Source organism: Monodelphis domestica, chromosome 1, assembly GCF_027887165.1.
Source record: "Monodelphis domestica isolate mMonDom1 chromosome 1, mMonDom1.pri, whole genome shotgun sequence".
Taxonomy (NCBI): Eukaryota; Metazoa; Chordata; class Mammalia; order Didelphimorphia; family Didelphidae; genus Monodelphis; species Monodelphis domestica.
In genome coordinates this window covers 461,680,148-461,703,256 of record NC_077227.1, presented here as the reverse complement: position 1 = coordinate 461,703,256, position 23,109 = coordinate 461,680,148, and the positions used below count along the sequence as shown (strand labels likewise).

General features: G+C 42.0%; 1 protein-coding gene across 13 annotated transcripts in view; it reads left to right on the top strand.

Annotated features, from left to right (window-relative positions):
* The window catches only part of KYAT1 (kynurenine aminotransferase 1), a 152,681-nt gene extending 130,922 nt beyond the window's left edge, over window positions 1-21,759 (top strand). For 3 of the 13 annotated variants that reach the window (XM_056822776.1, XM_056822774.1, XM_056822789.1), the window contains 12 exons: window positions 4,614-4,672; window positions 7,446-7,593; window positions 7,815-7,964; window positions 8,059-8,145; window positions 8,368-8,496; window positions 9,155-9,275; window positions 17,895-17,971; window positions 18,116-18,205; window positions 19,837-20,023; window positions 20,110-20,189; window positions 20,415-20,501; window positions 20,964-21,759. In XM_056822776.1, coding sequence (XP_056678754.1) covers window positions 4,614-4,672; window positions 7,446-7,593; window positions 7,815-7,964; window positions 8,059-8,145; window positions 8,368-8,496; window positions 9,155-9,275; window positions 17,895-17,971; window positions 18,116-18,205; window positions 19,837-20,023; window positions 20,110-20,189; window positions 20,415-20,501; window positions 20,964-21,029 — 1,281 coding nt within the window. In that variant the 3' untranslated portion in view covers window positions 21,030-21,759. Of the gene's footprint in view, window positions 1-2,059; window positions 2,184-4,613; window positions 4,673-7,445; window positions 7,594-7,814; window positions 7,965-8,058; window positions 8,146-8,367; window positions 8,497-9,154; window positions 9,276-17,894; window positions 17,972-18,115; window positions 18,206-19,836; window positions 20,024-20,109; window positions 20,190-20,414; window positions 20,502-20,963 lie in introns of all 13 variants that reach the window. The other 10 variants (XM_056822796.1, XM_056822793.1, XM_056822791.1 and 7 more) reach the window with 6 other exon arrangements.
* The last annotated feature ends 1,350 nt before the right edge of the window (window positions 21,760-23,109 follow it).

The following is a 23,109-nucleotide window of genomic DNA, read 5'->3' as shown; positions in this document are numbered from 1 at the left end:
TCCTACCCATGAGCAATTAATGCTTTTCCAATTATTTAGATCTAGTTTTAATTGTGAAGAAAGTGTTTTGTAGTTGTGCTCATATAGTTCCTGTGTTTGTCTTGGGAGATAGATTCCTAAGTATTTTATATTGTCTAGGGTGATTTTAAATGAAATTTCTCTAATTCTTGCTGCTGAGATGTGTTGGAAATATATAGAAATGCTGATGACTTATGTGGGTTTATTTTGTATTCTGCAACTTTGCTAAAGTTGTTATTTCGACTAGCTTTTTGGTTGATTCTCTAGGATTCTTTAAGTAGACCATCATATCATCCACAAAGACTGATAGCTTGGTCTCCTCATTGCCTATTTTAATACCTTCAATTTCTTTTTCTTCTCTAATTGTTATTGCTAATGTTTCTAGTACAATTTTAAATAAGAGGTGATAATGGGCATCCTTGATTCACTCCTATCTTATTGGGAAGGCTTCTAGTTTATCCCCATTACAGATAATGTTTGCTGATAGTTTTAGATATATACAGTTTATTATTTTTAGGAAAGGCCCTTCTATTCCTATACTTTCTAGCGTTTTCAATAGGAATGAGTGTTGTATTTTGTCAAAGGTTTTTTTCTGCATCTATTGAGATAATCATGTGATTTCTGTTGGTTTGCTTGTTGATATAGTCAATTATGTGGATGGTTTTTCCTAATATTGAACCATCCTTGCATTCCTGGTATAAATCCTACCTGATTATATTGAATAACTCTTGTGATAACTTGCTATAGTCTTTTTGCTACTATTTTATTTAAGATTTTTGCATATTGGTCATTAAGGAGATTGGTCTATAGTTTTCTTTCTCTGTTTTTGAGCTGCCTGGTTTGGGAATAAGTACCATATTTGTGTCATGAAGAATATGGTAGAACTCCTTCTTTGCTTATTACGGCAAGTAGTTTGTATAATATAGGGATTAGTTGTTCTTTGAATGTTTGATAGAATTTATTTGTGAATCCATCTGGTCCTGGGGATTTTTTCTTAGGGAGCTCTTTGATAACTTGTTCAATTTCTTTTTGTCATATGGGGTTATTTAGGTGTTCTATTTCTTCTTCTGTTAATCTAGGCAATTTATATTTTTGTAAATATTCATCCATATCACCTAGATTGCCATATTTATTGCCATATACTTGGGCAAAATAGTTTTTAATGATTGCCTTAATTTCCTCTTCATTAGAGACGAGGTCTCCCTTTTCATCTTGGATACTGTTAATTTGGTTTTCTTCTTTCCTTTTTTTTTTTTAAATCCTTACCTTCTGTCTTAGAATCAATACTATGTATTGGTTCCAAGGTAGAACAGTGGTAAGGGCTAGGCAATTGGGTTTAAGTGACTTGCCCAGGGTCACACAGCTGGGAAGTGTCTGAGGCCAGATTTGAACCTAGGACTTCCTGTTTCTAGGCCTGGCTCTCAATCCACTGAGCTACCCAGCAGCCCCCTCTTTTTTTCTTTTTTTTAAATTAGATTGACCAGTACTTTGTCTATTTTATTTGTTTTTCCAAAGTACCAGTTTCTAGTCTTATTTATTAAATCAATAGTTCTTTCACTTTCAATTTTATTAATTTCTCCTTTAATTTTTAGGATCTCTAGTTTTCATCTGTGGATTTTTAATTTGTTCACTTTCTAGTTTTTTAATTTGGATGCTCAATTCATTGACCTCTGCCCTCTCTAATTTCTTAACATATGAACTCAAGGATGCAAATTTCCCCCTAAATTTTGGTTACACTGAATCCCATAGATTTGGAAAGTAGAGGCACTTCTTAACATTTTTTGTGTCAGGGACCTCTTTGGCCATGGATCAGCAAATGGATTTATGGACTCCTCCTCTGAATTTTCTTTTTAAGTGAATAAAATAAAATACAAAGGATTACAAATTACTATGTTGAAATGCAGTTTTCAATTTTTCAAAAGAAAAAAAAATTTCCCAAACCCTTAAAAACCCCTCACGGGAAAGGTTCCATAGATCCAGGTTAAGAACCCCTGATCAATATGGACCCCACTTTCACCCACATTCTCTTCTGCCTTCGGAGGGGGAAGTCAGTGGTGCCCCTGGTATCTGGGAAAGCAATGCTCAGGAGCCCCTCGGTGCTGATGGTGCTGAGTCAGCTGGGAAGGAGTTCGGAGGTGAAGCTGGCCAGGCCCCTGCACCAGATGGTAAGTGTGCATGCCTCTCCAGGCTTCGGGTAGCACAGAACTACTTCTCAGTTCATCCCCCTCAGGTTAACATCCCTTCCTCTAAATATTGCCCAAGAATTGGATTATCCCTGCAAATTCCCTTGGGGATTATTTGTTGTTCTGTTATTTAGTTGTTTCAGTCACATCTGACTCTTCATGACCCTTTTGGGGTTTTCTTGGCAAAGATACTGGAGTGCTTTGCCATTTCCTTCTCTAGCTGACTTTATAGATGATGAAACTAAGGCCAATATTGGTTAAATGACTTGCTCAGAATCATACAGCTAGGAAGTATCAGAGGTCAAATCTGAACCCAGGACCTCCCATGTCTAGGCCTGACTTACTCCACTGAGCTACCTAATTGTTTCCTTCACCCTCCAATTAAAAAACTTTTTTTTATGATTTTAAGTAGCAATACCAAAATGGAAATCCAGGTTCTTCTGTTTATCCCAGGGTTCTTTCTTCCAGAGTTCCTTTGTCCTCCAGGGCAGGATGCTAACACCATATTAGATAGCCAACAAAGGAGCTATGTCTATGGCTAATTAAAAAAAAAAAGGTTTTAATATGAACTATCATCAACAAATATTCCAGTATAAAAAGAACAAAAAAAAAGATTGGTGTGTAGTTTAAGTGTATGTTAAAGTTAACGCAGTGATAACAAAACTTCTATTTGTCTCCTTCCAACCCTTTTGTTTTCTTCTTTGTGTGATTTTTATGTTTTTCAGTTAACTTTTCTTAAAACAACCAAAAAACACCTTATTATCAGTTCTAAGACAAAAGAATGGCAAGGACTAGGCAGAGTTCAGTGACTTGCCCAGGGTCATATAGTTATGAAATATCTGAGACCAGATTTGAATTCAGGTTCTCCCAACTCCAGGCCTGGAGCACAAGTATATTACCAAGCTGCTTTGTTGTATTTTTGAGTAGCTTTCATTTTTCTAATTCACTTCTGACTGGAAAACCAGATTTATAAGCTTGTTTGAAATAGTTGACAAAAACATCTCAGTGGATGCTGAGTGAGGGCCTGATGGGATTCTCATGTAGTCAGAGGCTTGAGCTTTGGTCACTGGAATTGGTAACAGCTATTTTAGCTCCTCTGAAACCCACTTTAAATTTAAGTTCGTTTAATTTCCTTCCTTTCTCTTTATAGCAAATAAATGGGACCCTGCCCTCCATTAAAAAAATTTTTTTTTTTTAATTCTTACCTGTTTCAGAATCAATATCAAGTATTATTTCTAAAGCAGAACAGAAAGGGTTATTTGGAAGTTGAGGTTAAGTGGCTTGTCCAGGGTCATTATGCTTAGAAGGTCAAATTTGAACCCAGGTCTTCCCGACACAAGGCCTGGTAATCTATCCACTCTGCTCCTGCCTCCACCCCCTTTCTTAATTCTTGGATTCCTTCTATTTTCTTCTCTTCCCTAATCCCTAGAATTTATGACCCCTTTAATTTCCACCTCACTCCTCAGTTTCTCCACTCTCTTCATTTCCTCTCTCTTCCAGTTTTTTCCCCACCCCATGCCCTGGGTCTCTGTCGTCCTCAAAGAGCCCTAAATCTCCTCCACCCCCTTAATCCCTCTTCCGTCTTCTCTCTTCTCTTGAGCCCTTCCTCCAACCTTGGTTCCCCCATAGTCTTCTCCTCTGTGCCCCATTCTTCCTGCCTCCCATTCCCTTGCTCTTCCTTTTCATTTCCCTGTTTCTTCAGCCTTCTGTCTTCATCTCCCCATCCCCATCTGGTTCCTTCTCTAGGTGGCCCTCCTTTGCCCTTTCCTAACCCAATCCACTTCTCTCAGCCCTTCCTACCTTCCCTCTTGTCCCCACACCCTACTTTTGAGGGGCTCCCCTCCCTACTCAAGTCCCTTGGCGTAGTTCCATAGCAGAGCAATTTCAGGGAATGGAATTAGCCCTGCTGGACCATTACCACATGAAACTGTGGCTCCGACCCCAGACAAAGGCTAAAACTGGCCTGACTGGTCAGTGACCAGTTTAAGCCTAGAAGCAGTTTCCCAGGGCACAATTGCCTGCCTGCCCAAATCCAGTCAGAGAGCTGGGAGGAATGGGGAGAATGTGGCCCAGATGCGGGTTACTCTTTACACAACTGTAGGGGTAGCAGCTTTCAGATAAAGAGCTTGGGCCCTAAAGAGCCTGGGGGAAACATCCCATCTAGTCCTGGATCAGACCTAGGTGGGGCATATTCCGAGATTAGAGATCTGGCCTGTAGCCACCGGAGAAGGGATGGTTTTTTACATTTTTATTTTAATGAGGCTACTTTCCCCGCCCCCGGGGGGGTGGAGCCAAGGATGACTGGCAGGAGCCAGAGCCACTGGGGAGGGAGGAAGGCTCTTCCTAGGCTCTGATTAAGAGGGAGCTCCTCACCTCCCAGCACTAGTCGCCTTGCTCTCTCTCCCTCTCCAGGTCACCATGGCCAAGCAGGTACCGGCTCGAAGGCTCGAAGGCATCGACAAGAACCCTTGGTGAGTAAGAGGCAGAATGGGCATCTAGGGTTTGGGGAAACGGGTGGGGAACAAAAGAACGGGCAAGAACCTTTGGTGACTAGAAAGAAAGAACCGGCATTGGGATGCCTGACGGCTCAAGGATTTCTGGTAGAACCTGTCTCATTCCTGTGCCTTTTTCTATCAGGGGGGGAAAAAGCAAAACCTGTTCGGGTTGGAGGAGCTGGGAATGAGGGCCTTGAGCCCGGGGGGGCGGGGTGTGTGTGTGTGTGTGTGTGTGTGTGTGTGTGTGTGTGTGTGTGTGAAAACTTCCAGCCTCCAAATGTATATGCAGATGACAGTCCTACCCTCCTCACTCCATCCTTCCAGGGTGAAAAAGCATTGCAGCCTGAGAGACAGGGAGTTAGATAGCTCTGAGAATGCTTAGTCTGACCAGCACATTTACTGGGGACTAGATAGAAGCAGTAGTGGGTGGGAGGCCACATCTGGCCAGGCTTGAGGAATAAAGGCAGGGATGAGTGGCCCTAATGGGGTAATTCGTGAATTCTTAGACATAAATGGCCTTTGATTGGCTGGGGATCTGCTCTCATCCATTCAGTTTTCCATTCATTCAACTCTCTGATAGATGCTCTTGGAAAGATCCAATGAGATTGTATTTGTTCTCAGCAAATCATTTAACCTGTGTCTGTCTCAGTTTTCTTGACAGCAAAAAGGGGATCATAATAGCACCCACCTTCCAGGTGGTTGTGAGAATCAAATGAAATAATATTTGTAAATCACTTATCAAAATGGTTGGCACATAGGAGGGTTTTAGTAAATCGTGTTTTCTTGTTTCCTTTCCTCTCAGAATTTATAATTGGGCAGCAGGCAGACATATATTGGTTGTGCTAACATTTATATAGTCCTTGGGGCCCCTAGGTGGTTCAGTGGATAGATTGCTGGGCCCAGAGCCAACAAGACCCGACTTCAAATGTGGCCTCAGACGCTTCCTAGCTGTGTGATCTAGGACAAATCACTTAAACCAGTTTGCCTAGCTCTTGTTCTTCTGTCTTAGAGTTGTTACTAAGACAGAAAGTAAGGGTTTTTAAAAAATATGTAGAAAGAGAGCTGTCCATACATGCAAGATAAATTGGAGATAATTTCTCAGAGGAAAAGCCTAACACTGAGGAAGTCTGGAAAAGACTTTTTACAGAAAGTGAGATTTTTAGCTAAGACTGGAAGGACCAGAAGGGAGAGGATTCCAGGTATGGAAGACAGCCAGTGAAAAATGCATAGTGGGGCAGCTGTGTGGCTCAGTAGATAGAAAAGCTAGGGCTGGAGTTGGGAGAATCTGAAGTCAAATTGGGATTCAAACACTTCCTAGTGGTGTGATGACTAGTCACTTAACCCCCATCTAGCCTAGGAACGGATATTTAGTATCAATTCTAAAATAGATGATAAAGGTTAAAAAAAGAAAAGAAAAACACCCAGACTTGGGAGACAGAATAGCTTGTACAAGAAGTTTCACCTAGGAGATTACTGTCACTGGATCAGAGGGGAGTCAAGTCTAAGTTTATAATAACAGGTAGGTTTACAAAAGGCTTTACAAATATCTATTTTATCTTCATAGAGAGAATAGCTATTAAATAATTTCTCACTTTGCAGATGAGTAAACTGAAATATATTAAGGTAAAGTGACTTACCCAGGGTCTAATAGCTAGTTTGAGGCTGAATTTGAACCTAGGTCTTCCTGTATCCTGGCCCAGGACTCTATATTATGCCACTTAGCTGTGATGAATGGAAAGATAGGAAAGGAACCAAGTTATCAACAGAACTTTTATTAAGCTCCTATTAAATGCCCAAATGGAAAGTATGGCTTAGAGAGCTGGCTTTGAAACATGGAAATCCAGAGTTCAAGTTATGCCTTTGATGTATCCTTACTGGGTAACTCTGGGCAAATCACCTAATCCCTCAGTGCTAGTCTAGGTAGCTATCCAAGACTAAATTGCAGAGAAGGAACTGCCCTGCATTAGCAGTTATTTATGCCAATAAGATTTCCAATGCATCTGTAGTCTCTATATACCTAGCCCTTGTGAGTCTGGTTGAAGATAGATAAAGTACCTCTTGGCCCAGCTTCAGGAGGTGGAGAGGATTGGGGTCTGGTCTTTTCTATGACCAATGAACTATGGTACTATGTGACCAGAAGCTCAGCTTTTTTTTTTTTAACCCTTACCTTCCGTCTTGAAATCAATACTGTGTATTGGCTCCAAGGCAGAAGAATGGTAAGGGTCACAGCTGGGAAGTGTCTGAGGCCAGATTTGAACCTAGGACTTCCTGTTTCTAGGCCTGGCTCTCAATCCACTGAGCCACCCAGCTGCTCATCTATTTCTTAAGAGCTTTCAGTTTTCTGAGAAGTAACCTGGACTTCCAGTAGAAAGTTTCACAGAGCCCTACAGGCAATTGGAGGGGCAGAGAACTTCAGAGGTGGGAGGGCAAAGAGGTAGAAGAGAGCTGGCCTAGAGCCCAGAGTTGAGCAGCAAAGCAAAAAGCAGGAACTTAGCTGCGAGATCCTGGATGGTAACCTCTCTGGGCCTCAGTTTATTCATCTTTAAAGTGAGAGAGTTGGACTTGTAAGATCCTTTTCAGCTAAACCTATGGCCTAGTTCTGGCCTCGTTCTAGGATTTACCCTTTGGGGCTACATAGCAGACCAGACGCCAGTGCCCCTCATCCTTTGTCCGTGCCCATGGACAGGGAAAACTGTGCTGATCCTTGTTCCCTAATTTAATTTTTCCTGGTTTTCTACTCCTACCCTAGGTTGGAGTTTGTGAAACTGGCCAATGAGAATGAGGCTGTGAACTTGGGCCAGGGCTTCCCTGATTTTGCACCTCCAAAATTTGCCACAGAAGCATTCCAACAAGCTGTCAGCGGAGACGTCATGCTTAATCAGTACACCAGAGCTTTTGTGCGTCCCCCCTCCCTTTCCCTACTCAGTCTTCCCTTCCACCCTCATCCAACCTGAGTACAATGACCAGACTTAACTCATGCCCTTTCTACACACCTGTCTTCCTCCTAATAATGTGGAGAGTTGAGCCCAGAACCAAAAGGGATGAAAGGGAAAACTCTAGTCCACCCAAGGAGACATTGGTCTTTGATGTTGGCAGGTTCTCTTGATTCTCTCCACAGGGCCACCCTCCCCTGGTAAAGATCCTGGCCAAGTTCTTTGGGAAATTGCTGGAACAGGACTTGGATCCCCAAAAGAATGTGCTTGTGACAGTGGGTGCCTATGGGGCCCTCTTTTATGCCTTCCAGGCCCTGGTGGATGAAGGAGATGAGGTGAGAGAGGTAGAGACAGTAGGGGAACAGAGGTCCATGAGGCATGGGCAACTAGTCCTAATGGTGACTCCCCTTACCTTCAACCTGTCCCCAGGTTATTCTCATTGAACCCTATTTTGACTGCTATGAGCCCATGACAAAGATGGCTGGTGGCTGTCCTGTGTTTGTGCCACTTCGACCGGTGAGAATTTCAAGGGACCCCAGGCCAGTTGGGAGTCAAGGGCCAGAACCTGGGATGCAAGTGTGGCTGAATCCTGTCCCCTTTGGGAACTAGAAGACAGGGACGTATGGGAGAAAGGGAAAGGGTGAAGAGAAGGTGGCATCAAGGAAACAGGGCAGGAAGAAGACTCACCTTGTTAACTGAACAACACTCTTCTGGCTTCTCTCCGGCTTCCTCTGCTAGCCATCAACCTATAAGGGGCAGTTGATGTCCAGTGGCGACTGGCAATTAGATCCAGATGAGCTGGCCAGCAAGTTCACTCCCCGGACCAAGGCCATCGTCATCAATTCACCCAACAATCCCTTGGGCAAGGTAAATATACTTTTCTTGAGAGGTCTGGATAGACATTCATCAGAACTTCCATTGTAGAAACCCCCTGTGCCCATACATATTTGCTCTTGGGAGTTCTGCATACTGAGAGGTGAGGCAATTCGTCCACAATGATCACACACAGCTGTGGTCTGACAAAGTCCAGGTCTTTAACTCCAAAACTAGCTACCTTTATTTTGCTGCCTCTCTAATTCTAGCCTAGTGTTATAGCACTTTAAGGTTTGCAAAGAGCTTTACATTTATTCTTTGTCTCATTTGATGCTCCAAACAACCCTGCGCAGTTGTGCCAGTTTCATTAACCTTCTTTGACAAAAGAGGGAAATGGAGGTACAGAAAAGTCGTGGGGTCATGTAAGTAAGAGCTGGGACTTGAATTCAGGTTTACTGAGTAAATTCAGTGTTCTTTCTACTTGTTATACATGTACTATTTAGGACTGACGTAAGGTATCCTTTGGTTATCTTCTCCTCCCTTGACAGGACCCCCTTAGGGTTCTGAGTTTGAATACTGTCAGTCATTTCCATAAAAAAAAAAAAGTGAAGACAGGCCCCTCTCCCTTTTCCTTGGAGGTGGGTCTCTGCTGGATAGAGTTCCATCCTGGGTCTATCTTTTCTTTTCTCTCCACTCTGCTTTTTCCTTACAGGTGTTCAGCAGGGCAGAACTGGAAATTGTGGCAAATCTGTGCAGAAAACACGATGTCCTGTGTATCAGTGATGAGGTTTACCAGTGGCTGGTGTATGACGGAAAGAAACATATCAGCATAGGTAGGCCAAGCTAGGAGGCATCCCCTCTCTGAGCAGCAGAGGATCTGATGAGGCTAAAAACTATCCATCCCAGTCAGTCAGTCAGTCATATCAATAAGCATTTAGTAAGTGCCAGGCTGTGAGAAAAGCAAATTTAACAAGCATTCTTTCATGTCTTCTGTTAGTAAAACATTGTGCCAAGCCCAGGGGGACAACCCAGAGTTTAGAGGAAATGTGGTCCCCTCCCTCATGGAACCCACAGACAAGAAGCCCACTGCAGCATTCTGAGCCCGTGGTCATTCAGCTTCAGCTTGAGGGGAAAACCATTGCCTCTCCAGGCAGCCAGCCCCGGGCTAGGCAACTTTAACTATCAGGAAGTTTTCCCTTACATCCTATAAATCTGAATCTTTTCAAGGCTGTCATTGCCCCTGGTTCTGTCCCCTGGAGCCAAGCAAAACACACCTGCTCTCTCCTCTCCCTGTAGCCCTTCAGATAGTTTGAAGACAGCTCTCATGGCCTCTATGGTCTTCACTTCTTCTAGGCTAAACATTTTTTAATTAAGTTTAATTAATTTAGAATATTTTTCTATGGTTACAAGATTCATGTTCTTTCCCTCCCCTTCCCACAATCCCCTCCACCAATGAGCAATTCCACTGCATTTTACATGTGTCATTGATCAAGATCTATTTCCATATTATTAATATTTGCACTGGGGTGATCGTTTAGAGTCTACGTCCCCAATCATATCCCCATCGAACTATGTGATCAAGGAAATGTTTTCCTTCTCTATTTCTGCTCCCACAGTTCTTCCTCTGGATGTGGATAGTGTTCTTTCTCATGAGTCCCTCCGAATTGTCCTGGATCATTGCATTGCTACTAGTAGAGAAGTCCATTACCTTCGATTGTTAGGCTAAACATTTCTAGATCTTTCAACCAGTCCAGTTAGCAGAATGTCCAGTACCCTCAGCTTCCTGGCCACTCTCTCCTGAACATGCCTCAGGCTGTCTGAATTTTTACTAAATTGTGGTGCCCAGAACTAAAACACAGGCATCCAGATGTGGTCTGACTAGGACAGAAGATTATGGTATTATTACCTCCTTCATCCTGGTTTCAGCCTATGATAACATCAGCTAATCTGGCTTACCGAAGGACTTTACTTTGCCTTGTCTGGCACAGTTGACTGATCAAAGTCTTTTTCTTTTTTTAAGCCCTGCCCTTTAAGTCCAAGTATCAATTCCAGGGCAGAAAAGTGGTAAGGCAGTTAAAAGGTTTGTCCAGAGTCATAGAACTACAAAATATCTGAGATCAAATTTGAACCCAAGACCTCCCATATTCAAGTCTGAATCTCTATCCACCAGCTGCAACTTGGTGAAAGCCTTTTTTTTTTTAATTCAAAGATATCTTAATTTCCCATTTACACATAACAATTTTCAATATGTTTCCAAAATTATAAGATCCAAACTGTCTCCCTTCCTTCCATACCAGAGATGGTAAGTCATTTGATCTAGACTATATATGTATCATGCCAAACAAACTTCTATATTAGTCATATTATAAGAGAATACTCATTTAAACCAAAACCCCAAAGTAAAACCGCAAATAGACTAATGTGGAAATAGTCTGATTTGATAGGCATCTGACTTCAATAGCTCTTTCTCTGGAAGTAGATAACATTTTTTATCCTAAGCCCTTCAGAATTGTCCTGATCAAAATCTTTTAACTAGGAGTGGTGATAGTGGTTTGGAACATTCCTGGAGGGTAGGTGAATGTAGAAGACAGATAACCCAAATCTTGTGTCAGAAGCCCATTAGAGCCCACATATCTTTTTTTCAGAGGAACTTATCTAGCCTTCTCTCTCTTTACTTTTTTTCCTTAACCCTTACTTTTTGTCCTAGAATCAATACTAAACACTGGTTTCAAGGAAGAGGAGCACTAAGGGCCAGGCAATTGGGGTCAAGTTATTTGCCTAGGCTCATACATCTAGGAAGAATCCAAAACTAAATTTGAATTCCAGGCCTGGTGCTGTATCCATTGAGCTGCCTCAATTCATATACTTTTGAAGTTGATAATTTTTAATTCAACATAGAATTTAGCATTTGCTTTTATTAGAATTAGAATATATATAATATAGAATTATTAGAATCCATCTCATTCATTCTCAATTCTAGTCTTTCAAAATTTATTTGGAGTTGGTTTTATCATCTACCATATTAGTAAATGCTATGAACTTAGAATCTTCTGCCAGTTTGAGAAGCATGTTCTATATGCCTTCATTCAGTCAGTGTTAAAAGGCATGAGGCTGAGGATATATTCCCTGGGCTCCTTCTCCAGAGATCATCTTCCTAGCTGACATCAACCTTCTAATGACAGTTCTTTGTTGAGCTTATTCAGCTCAAAGTTCATCTATCAAAGTCATCTAGCCCATCTTTTCCACAAGAATCACCTGAGGTTTAGTTTAAATGCTTTGCTAAAATCAAAGTATGCCATGCCTTTAGAATTCTTTTAAACTAGTAAAGATTCAAATAGGCTTAGAGTTGAAAGGGACCTCAGAGGCCATCTATCTAGTCCAACCCACATCTGGAAAAGAAATACCTGGCAAAAGTGGATCTCCAGCATCTACTAGTAAACTTCCAGTAAAGGCAACATTCCATCTTCGGACAGCTTTCATTCTTAAGCTTAAATCTATTATATTTCTTTGAAATTTATGTCCATTGGTTCTGCTCTCCAGGACTAAACATCATCAGTATAATCCTCCTTTTTTGGGACAATTCTTCATATAATTAAAGACAGCTACTGGATTTCTCCACCAACCCAGTGTTTGTCAGGCTAAATACCATTTCCTTCAATCCATCCTTATATAGTATTGGCCTAAGGCCTACCAGTCTAGTTACCCTAACAAAAGGGAAATAAAGTTGTCTTGCTATGACCTATGGTTAATGAAACCCTCCTGGCTTTTAATGATCACTGCTTCCTTTTCCAAATGCTTCATAAACTACTTCTTTAGGTTAACAAGTTCTGGAGTATTCCCCAGAATATATCAGGTTTACTAGTCTATCATTTACTCACTCCACCCTCTTCCCTTTGTTGAAAATTGAGACACCTTTTGCCGTTCTTCAGTTCTTCTTCCCTTTTCTGAGATCTTTCAAAGATGGATGATAGTCATTCTTTTTAGTATTTATTTCCAAGGACCTTTGATCTTATGCATCCAGGAAGTGACATGAACTCAGTGGTGATAGCTAGATGTTCAATCAATCAACCAAATTTTATCAAGGGCCTAGGATCTGCCAGGTACTCTTCTAGGTACTGAAGATACAAAGACAAACAAATAAGTCCCTGTCCTCAAGGTGCCACATTCTGTTTGAGGGAGACAACAGATACACACTTATAGGGACACACAAAATAAATACGTGATAATTGATGCAGGGAGGCATTAGCAGCTGAGGGAAAGTAATCTAGAAAGGCTTCATGTAGACACTGCTTGAGTTGAATTTTGAAGGAAACAAGGGATTCTAAGATACTGAAGAAGGAGGAAGTGCATTCCAGTCATGGGAACTGCAAGCAAAAAGGCACAGAGATGGGATCACTATCATAGGTAACAAAAATGAAGGTCACTGTATCTGGAGTGCAGAGTGCCTGAAGAAGTCACATATAACAAGTCTGGAAAGGTAGTTTAGGGATGGATTGGGAAGGACCCACAGAAGATCTTATAGGCAACAGGGATCATAGATTTAAATCTGGAAGAGCCTTGTAAAGTCAGCCTCATTTAAAACAGATAAGTAATTTGGGGTCTGAAGAAGTTAAGGGATTTGCCCAAGGTTACCAAGATAGGAAGTGGCAGGCCAAGATTTGGACCCTGATCCTCTGACTTTAGTCTTAACTCATGACAGTTTATTGAATAATTGAGACAATCAGATGTGTGCTTTTAGGGAAATCACTTTTACATATATGTGGAGAATGGATGAAGGTAGGGAAAGGCATAAGGCAAAGATATCCAATTAGGAGCTTATTGAAATAGTCCAGGTGAGAGGTGATAAGAGATTTAACCAGGGTCATGTTTATGTGAGTGAAGGAAAGGAACGGTGTGAAAGATCTTGTTTCTATCTCCACAATATTTGGTAACTAGATAAGTAGAGTGAGACAAAGTAAGGAGTCAAGGATGGCACTAAGGAGTCAATCTGGGTAAATGGAAGAATAGAGGAGCCCTTGACAGAAAGAGTTAAGTTCAGAAGAATGGTCTGTTTAGAAAAGAAAAAAGTTCTTTTTAGATTGTTGATTTTGAGATACCTGAAATAGATAATATCTGTTTCAAAATATCTATTGGGCAGTTGATGGTGTGAAACTGGAGCTCAAAAGAAAAGGCTATAGAGAACTGGGAGTCATCTGCATAGAGATGATGATTAAATCTGTAAAAGCTGATGATGTCACTTTATGAGAGAATTTAGAGAGAGAAATTGGCCCAGAAGAAAGGGCATGCCTGCATTTAGGGACTTAAAATGGCTGATAAGCCAACAGAGGCACCTAAGAGGAAAAGATCAGATGGGAAGGAGAAAGATGGGAAGTCCAGAGAAGAAGGACTATTCTTGAGAGACTGTGGTTATGAGTGTTAAATCCCATAGAGAAGTCAAGAACAATGGGCATTGAGGAAAAGCCATATTTGGCAATTATGAAATCCCTGGTAACTGTAGGGAGAATAGTTGAAGGAGGAGTCTAGAAACTAGACTTCCAGGGCCTAAAAAGAGGAAGTGAAAGTAATAAGTATAGATGACTTATGAAGAAGGAAAAGGGGGGGCTGTTCTAAGAGTGCATATGCAGGAAATTCAGTGGCCATTTCCTGAGGAGAAGGTAAATCTTTGCTATTTATATTCTTTGCTTCCCATTCCAATGATTATTTGTGGAAGAATAAACAGAAACAAAATAAAGATTTGAGTATTTTTGCCCTCCTGACATTCTCCATTATCCTCATAACATTCTTCATTATCCTCATCCCATCCTTGCTGACCCAGTCTTACCCCATGAATATCTTTTGCCCCAAATATAGCCTTAAAAAGACCTATTGTTGCTTTTAACATTAATCATCACTTTCAGCTCATTCTGGCCTTTAGCATTTCTAAGGACTGTGCTACTCTTTACCTTCAGTTAATGACCCTTGTAAAAATTTCCAGAAGTTCAGCGAGTTCCCCTTATGCTCACTCTTTAGGCATCTCCCCTTTTGCTTTTTATGAATTATTTCTACATGGACACATAGGATTTAGAGTTGAGTGTCTAAAATTTCATTATCAACTTCTCAGCTCTCTCAGCCTGACTTCCTCTTTAAAGTACTAGGTCCCTGGATCCTACCTCTTGTTTCACTCAGTACTTTGAAGGCCCTTCTCCCAAACCTAGAGCACCTCTCATCTACCCAGCTTTTCTCTAACAAACTGTCAGAGTCATCATTTGCTCCCAAGGTTCTTGTCATTTCTACTTTAAAAACTAGTTCTTCCTTGATGGTCATAATTAGGTACAGAATAATAGTTTATCTTTTGAGGTATGAAATTGTTCATTCAAGACTTCTTAATAACAGCTAGCATTTAGCTAGTGTCTTAAGGTTTGTAAAATGATTTACAAATGTTTTCTTACAGCAGCTCTGGGAGGTAGGGGATCTTACTATCTTCATTTTGCCTATGATAAAACTGAGACAGACAGAGGTGAAGTGACTTGCCCAGGTAGCACAGCTAGTATGTAAGGCAGCATTTGAACTCAGGTCTTCCAGATTCTAAGTTCAGGGCTTCATCTACTGTGCCCCCTCACTGCCTACTTTTGGCAGAGAGTTGTCATATTTCCAGCAGTATCTCAATCACTACCACTTTATGCTATCTATTGCTATGCCATCCATAGATAGATACAAATAGATTTATATATCTGTTTCCCAGATTGTCACCTAACCCTTCTGTTAGCAGTATTCCCCTATAACAATATTTGCTTTTTGATTCTCCTTAGAATGATTCTAGCCCAAATCCTTTTTGCCATGATTCCCACCTTGAATTTTTGAATTTTCCCATATAAATGCATCTCAATCACCTCCAATGCTATTTCTTGGTAGCAAGTAGTACCCCCACTACAGACAATACTACTGTGTTTTTTGAGTAAGATGTACCATTTCAGATCCCCAAGTCCCATCTCATCAACTTTCCTTGATGTCTAAGAGGTCAAATTTGCCTCCTTTATGTTAGAATCTCCTCTTTTCCTTACTGTCCAGACTTTGTGCATTCACATACAGACACCTGAAGTTGGGAGCTTTTTTGCTGGTTCCCTTTCTGAATGTTATCTTCCTTGTCTTCCCCACTACCTTCCTATGGTGTACCTCTTACTGGAGCATCAGGCTTGTCAGATCTCTTAGGGCTTTTCTCTCTCTCTTCTTCATTTTTCCAGTTTAAAATCCCCTGATTAGATTCAAAAGATTCCCCAAAGTATGGGGTTTGGGGCCCCTCCTCAGGCACACTCCATTTTTGTCCAAGAGCCTTTCATTCCTATATTTTAAACAGCAGTCCAGAAATCCAAATCCCAGTCACCACCACTCTCATGTTTAGCCAACTGTTTACTTCCCAAATCTGCCTTTCTTTTTTGATTCCTTACCATCAATTGGTGGTAAGGATGAAAATACCATCTGTGCCCTCAAGATCTTCAGGGTTTATTTGCTTGGTTTTTTTGTCCAGGTTGTCATAATCCTTATTGATGATCTTGGAACATTCTTTTTAGTGATATACTTTGTCTTCACAGGAATCACCAGAATGAGTTGTAGACATCATCTTTGATAATTCTTGGGAAAACAACCAACCTCTCTGTTTTTAAGCATGAGATGGCCCAGGCCTAGCTCCCTGACCCTTTATAGGAAGCCCCTCACACCTGTTACACATTTCTAGTTATTCTTTTCTCTTGGTGACTAGCCCGCAACACTCCAATCACCTGACAGTGACAAGAATTCCCCTCTGCATTGCCACATCCATTTTCATCTTTATTTTCTCCTTGATGCATTTATTCATTCTTTCACAGAACATCTCATTCTTCTTTATAATTTGATGAGCAGAAGGGCTTCCTCTAGCCCTTCACTTTCTTCTATAGACCTGAAACCAATTTACATTTTGGATATACTGCTAAATGTTCCCAGCTTGCCCTATTTCCTAAAAACAAGATCAATGATCTTTTGTCTTCTTTTGGCTATCGCCCTCTCATCTAACACTTCTATCTAAGTCCTGTCCCTAACTAATAAAGTGTCAGTCTGTGAGGTGTTATTCTAATGAAATCCACTCACTTGGTTTCACCATGTTACCCCATCTCTACAATTTTTTACTTCTCTGGTTACTAGTCTGGCTCTCTGGCTCTACTTGGGGTAGAAGGATATATTTAGCACACAGAAGCAGAGAAAATCCAATTATTTAAGAAAACACAAAAACACAGGACAAAATAACTATCTAATGATTATTACTTGCCTTATTCTGTCTGGTTGATCTCAGAATACTCCTCTCTGCTAACTCTGACCCTGTCTGTGTTTGGGTGGAAGACTTAATTTATTTGGCAGTCAAAAACACAAAGCCAATTTCCTACTAAGATCTGCCTTCCTCGTTTCACCTACCTGATGCTCTTGAAACCCCCTCCCCTCTACTTGTCTTGCTCATGGACGTCTTTTCTCCACTTAGTGGAGAAGGGAAGCTTACTTATTTAGTTGACAGAACACAGAGATGTTAGATGAAATCTAATTCTCACTACCTTATTTCACCTTGCCCTTGATTTCTACCTATTTCACCTGATTGCTGCTGGTCTTGGCCTCTATTCAAAGGGCAGATTTACTTAACAGATGAGGCACAAGTGTAAGAGACAAAAGGCAAAGTCCAGTTGTTTATTTAGATATTCCCACTTCATTTCTTCTTGCCAAGACTCTACAAATTTTTTTTCTTATTTGTCTGGGCAATAAGCTCTCTGACTTCCTAGCTTTTACTGCCCCTACTAGTAGGAATTACCTGGCACCCCTAACCCCCATGCTTTTGTGAATGGGCTTGACACATAGGGAGTATAGAAATGGCTGGAATGCTCCTCTTAGAGAGCCTATATAAGAAATAATGAAGGGAGAATGGCCTCAGAGAAACTAGGGAAGGTTTACATGAACTGATGCAGAGCAAACAGAACCAGAACAGTTTATAACATTGACAACAAATGACTTTGAAAGAATTAGGGTCTCTGAACAAGAGCATAACAACCAACCACAATTCCAGAGGCCTCATGATGAAACATACTACTTGCTTCCTGATAGAGAGGTGAAAGACTCAAAGTGCAGAATGAGACATGTTTTGGGGAGAGGGGAAACACAGATAATGCAGAAATATATTTTACTTGCCAATATATTTTTATAACAGTTTTCTCATTTGGGAGGGAGGAAGAGGGTCCACTGGAGCAGAGAGAATACAGATTTTTGCTGATTAAAAAAATAAAATATAGTTTTAAAAGAAAGGAGAGGAAGAGTCTGTGCTGTCGCAGCTAACAGCTAACAGACCCTCTTTGGTGCCCTTGGTCTCTTGGCCTGCTCCAGCCTTTCCTTGTGGCATTTGACTACCCATCATTCATTTTGTTCCAGTCCCCTCAACAACTACTTTTTCTTCTCCTTGGCAGCCACTCTTCCAGGAATGTGGGAACGCACCTTGACTATTGGCAGTGCAGGAAAAGCCTTTAGTGTCACTGGTTGGAAGGTGAGCCTTGGGAAAATACGGGGATTTGAAAGACTGGAGAGGAAGTCTAGGTGAGGGCAGGAGTGAAGATAGGGGGAAAAAAAAAAGGTTTGGAGAACATGGGGCTCCAGGGGAGAATCTAATCCTTTTCTTCTTCTGGTCTAGGTGGGCTGGACCTTGGGACCAGATCACCTTCTAAAGCATCTTCGGACTGTCCACCAGAACTCCTTATATCACTGTCCTACTCAGGGCCAGGTGAGGGATTGGAATGCCTTTCTTTCCTGGTGTCGGGGACTTTGGACATTATGAAAGACTAACATATCTGGATAGACTTTGGGATAGACCCTCCCCCTCTATTCCCCCCCCCAATCCCTACTGAAGGAGATTGCCACTAGCAAGTGAGAGAATGCAGCAAAGGTTCAGAGGAAGGGACAACCTTAAGAAATGTGATGAGTCGGGAGACCACTATAATTAGAGCTACTTAGGTTCTAGCTGACAGATGCTAGCTTCAGCAGACAGCTCATGGGTCCCCAAACCAGGGTGAGTAAAGTGGATCTGGTCATTTGACCAGAGGCTCAAGACTGACAAAGAAACATGCAGAATCAAAATTCAGGGGGCTCAAAGCTAAGAGGGATAGCAGTGAGATTGGGTGTCACAATATGGCACACTCCTAGGCTCATGCCTTGTGAGGACCAGTAGAAGGAACTCAAGATGTGTAACTTGGAGAAGACTTTAGAAAGAATCTGATAATTGTCTTTTAGTATCTGAAGGGCTCTCATAGTAAAGAGAGGTTAGCCTTGTTCTTCGTGGCTCCAGAAGACCAAACTAGGGGTCATTGTTGTCATTCAGTCATGCCTGACCCCAATTTGGGGTTTCTCTAGCAAAGATACTACACTGGTTTGCTATTTCCTTCTTCATGTCATTTTTCAGACGAGGAACTGAGGCAGACAGGGTTAAGTGATTTGCCCAGGGTCACATAGCTAGTAAGTGTCTATGGCCAGATTTGAACACAGGGAGGTAAATGTTTCAGATTCTAAACCCAGCACTCTAACCACCATGACACCTAGCTTCCCTGAAAGGAACCTTAAAAATTATTTACTCTAGTCTATTTATCTTGCAGAGGAAAAAAACCGAGGCTCACAGTATTGAATTTCTTGAGCTTATATAGCTAGTTTGTAGTAGAAGCCTACCAGAAATTGAGGTTCTTGGGAGATTAATTTTGAGGCTTGTATATGATTGACTGGAGAAGGAAGATACTAGAGATGGAGAGACCAGTTAAAAGACTACTATAACAATCCTAGTGAGAGGTGATGAGATCTTGAACTAGGTTAGGGCTGATAGGAATAGAGAAGATCACAAATAATAATAACAACTTGGGGCAGCTAGGTGGTTCAGTGGATAGAGAGTCAAGCCTAGAGCCTGGAGATCCCAGGTTCGACTGTGGCCTCAGACACTTCCTAGCTGTATGGACTTGAACAAATCACTTAACCCCTATTGCCTAGCCCTTACTACTCTTCTGCTTTAAAACCAAATTTAATATTGATTCTTAGATGTTAAGGTAAGGATTAAAAAAATTTTTTTTAAATAATAGTAACTCAATTACATAGCACTCTAAGGTTTACAGAGTATTTTACCCACAACAAACAAACCAGGGAAGTAGGTAGTACAAGGGTTTTTATTATCTTTTGACAGTTAGGAAAACTTAGGCCCAGAGGAGGCTAAGGAACCTGCCCTAGGTAACAGCTAAGTGACACTGCAAATGACGAATGGATCTAGTTAGGAGGGAAAGCGACAAATCACTGGTGAATTGAAGATTGCCCTTGAGCTGTTGTGATTCTGGGCAGCATCCAGGGTACCCCTATCCCACCCTTTCTCCTACATTCCAGGAAGCTGTATTTTCCAATTTTGAGCGGGAACTGAAGCTCTTTGGTCAGCCTGATAGCTACTTTGTCCAGCTGCCTGAAGCTACTCAGAAAAGTCGAGATCACATGATAGAGAGCTTGCTGACCGTTGGAATGAGGCCTGTTATTCCCCAGGGCACCTACTTCCTCATTGCAGACATCTCTACCTTCAGTGAGGCCTGGGGGAGTAGGGAGAGGGGTTAGGGAGCATTGTGGGAGCACATCAGGGGCTTAATGGGATGCCCCCATGTCATGCAGAGGAGAAGATGCCCGACCTCCCTGGCTCAGAGGGGGAAGCCTACGACTCCCGCTTCATCAAATGGATGATTAAGAACAAGGTAGGTCCCAGAAGGTTGCAAGCAAGACTTTGCCCCTCCTCCCAAGCCCTTTCCCTCTCTAGGCTTGGATCAGAGAAGACACCTTTCAACTCTGACCATCTGGGAAGCTGTTGCTCTGGATTCTTGAACCAGGAGCAGCTAGGGTCAGAAACAAACTTTGCTTGTAACCCCTCTTCTTCCCCTTCCCTGCTTCTCTGGGTTGGGACTTATCGCTTTGCCCCATAGGGCTTGGTGGCTATTCCGGTCTCAGCGTTCTACAGCTCTGAGCAGAAGAAGCATTTTGACCACTACATCCGATTCTGCTATGTGAAGGTAAGCATGTGCATGCTGGGAAACAGTGAGGAATCCCGTGATGGGATATGATATGGCATCTTCTGCAGCCCCACCTCCCCTCTTAACTTAAGAAGGAATTTTTAGCACACCCAGGGATGTAAACTCTTGTCAAGGATTGGTACCCAATACCCCTGTGACCTGCCTGGGGTATAGAAATCGTCAGATGGGCAGATGCCTGACCCACCTCCATATACCTATTTCCTCTGTCCTATCCAGAACCACTACTCCTATGTGGGGATTGCTACTTCCCTGGGCCACTTCACAAAATTATCTGACTTTCCATGAGTCTTTCCTTATCCATTGGCACGGCCATGGGTCTTTCCTTGTCCAGCAGGAATCAAGGGTACATCCCCCTGGGACTAGAGGGGGCAAAGAGGGATCTAGTGCAACAAGGCTTGCTGGCTCTTGGGCAAAGCATGTTGATTCCAATCTTCTGTTTAGAGTGACTCCACTATCAAAGCCATGGATGATAAGCTACAGCAGTGGAAGACAGAGCTCAACGGCTGATTTCTACACCTAGGTCTCTCCCATCCCCCTTCCCATTCTACTTGATTGGGCCCTTCCCTTTCTCTCCATCCATCCTTTGTGCTTCAGGTATTCCCAGGTTTGGGGGAGGGAAGGGGGAAGCCCCTTAGATGTGGCCCATGTCAGAGTGGGAAGGATAAAAAGGGAGCACAGAACCATCCCAAGTCTTCCTTTGTCTGCTCGCCCTTTTATTCTGGGATTTGGGGGACCTAGGAACCCTCGCCTAACCAGCACCCACACTCCCATCCCTTTGAGAGGAAACATTCAGCTTAGTCAGCATTGGAGTGTTTTCTCTATGGCAGGGCTCTTCCCAGAACCTCCCTTTCTCTTTTATCATTTCCTTTTCTCTCCATTGAATCATAAAGTGGGATTTCCTTCCCCACTTAGAAAACCTGAATCAGCCACCCCAAACTGAGACATGAATGCCAACCAGGCCAGAAGTCACCTGAGGTTTATAAAGACATCTGACGGCTTACTTTTATGCCTCCTGGGTCCTGTGTCGATTTAATTGCTAGCTTCTTCCTTGGGTTTTTCTTTTCTTCTTTTCACTTTTAAGGACTGGCACAATATTGTAAAGAGTCAACAGTCAAGTTAACTTGCACATCCAGCCAATCACAGCCTTGAAAAGATCCCTTTAGACTTGAATCAAGAATGTTTACTTCAAGCCAAGAGCCATATTTTTCTCTTAATAAAGTTTATTGTACTCTACAAAGGCAGTTACTCTTCCTTCAATGACCTCTTTGCTGGGTTGAAAGACCAATTAAAAATATCATAACTTAGTAATAATCCTGTAAAAATGAGAAGAAAAAATGAAATTTTTTATCTCAGCTAGCAAAATCAAATGTAAAAAAGTTCATCAAAGACCAATAAATAGCCATATTTTTAAGTTCCTATTGAAAAAACATTTCTTCTTTCCCTCTTGTCTCTCCCCTCCTATGTTCTGATCCACCCATGTGGAGCCAATACCCCTGTTTGTTACTAGCTGGTAGAAATGAGTCTGAGAAATGAGAAATGAGTGATCTGCTCCAAGGCTAGAGTTTGTTGGGCAGGCAGGTCACCAGGTGATTGCAATCTACGTTGAATCAGGTGGGCCAGGTGAGCAAGAGAAAACACTGGGGTGGGCAGGGCCAGGACAGCAGCAGGGAGGGAGCCGGAGCTGGAGTGGGCAGCCAGGGTGGGCAGGTGAGCTGCAATCTGCAAACAGGTCTGGAGTGGGGGGGGGGGGGGGGCTGCAGACAAGGATGCACGCAGGCAGGGAGAAGCAGCCGTCCAAAGAGGATGGTGGCGGCAGACAGGCAGGGCTGGGAGCGAGCTATCTAATGGCTGGAATGAGCAGCAGCTTTGAGAGGGTAAAAAAACCTTGACCAGAGAAACATGCTTAAAAAAAAAATCCTCAGCAGTAGCTATTAAAGGCTGAACTAAAGATCAGTAAAGAAAAGAATCAGAAGATTGAGAGTATTTCGTTTTCCCGTTAGGTCACCAATTGTTAAGATTAAAATTTTGGGGAAGCTGAGGCAGGAAGAAATTAGTTTCTCTCTGCAAGGAGTATTATTTTATGAGGTTTATTAAAGGTCAAGGGTTAAAGAAAATACAAGCAAGAGAAGCACATGCTAGGTGGGCCATAAGGCCCACCCAAATTTCACTCACATCATGAGCCGTGTCTGTTGCCAGCGGAGCCAGGAAGAGAAGAGTGCCCACCATGGGTGGAGACCCTTTGAATAATGATTTGCCCTCGGCCTAGGTGAGAATTCAGTGAGATTACAAAGCATTTTGGGGAAGTGGAGCAAGGACTTCTGGGGATTAAAGTCCTGGATTCAAGTATCCATTTTTTACAATAGTTGTAGCTGAGCCAATGTGTAATGTCAGAATTTACATTCAAAAATTATTTGTATTTCCCTAAGCAATAGTAGCATTTCTTACAAGTTTGAAATTTTACAACATATAGAAAACAAATTCCTTTTGACAGTATATAGCGTAGACATACAAAATAAAGGGTATACAGTAGTGTCTGAATAACTGTAGCTATTCTCTTCTGATCCCATGTTAAAGTCTTTGTAGTATA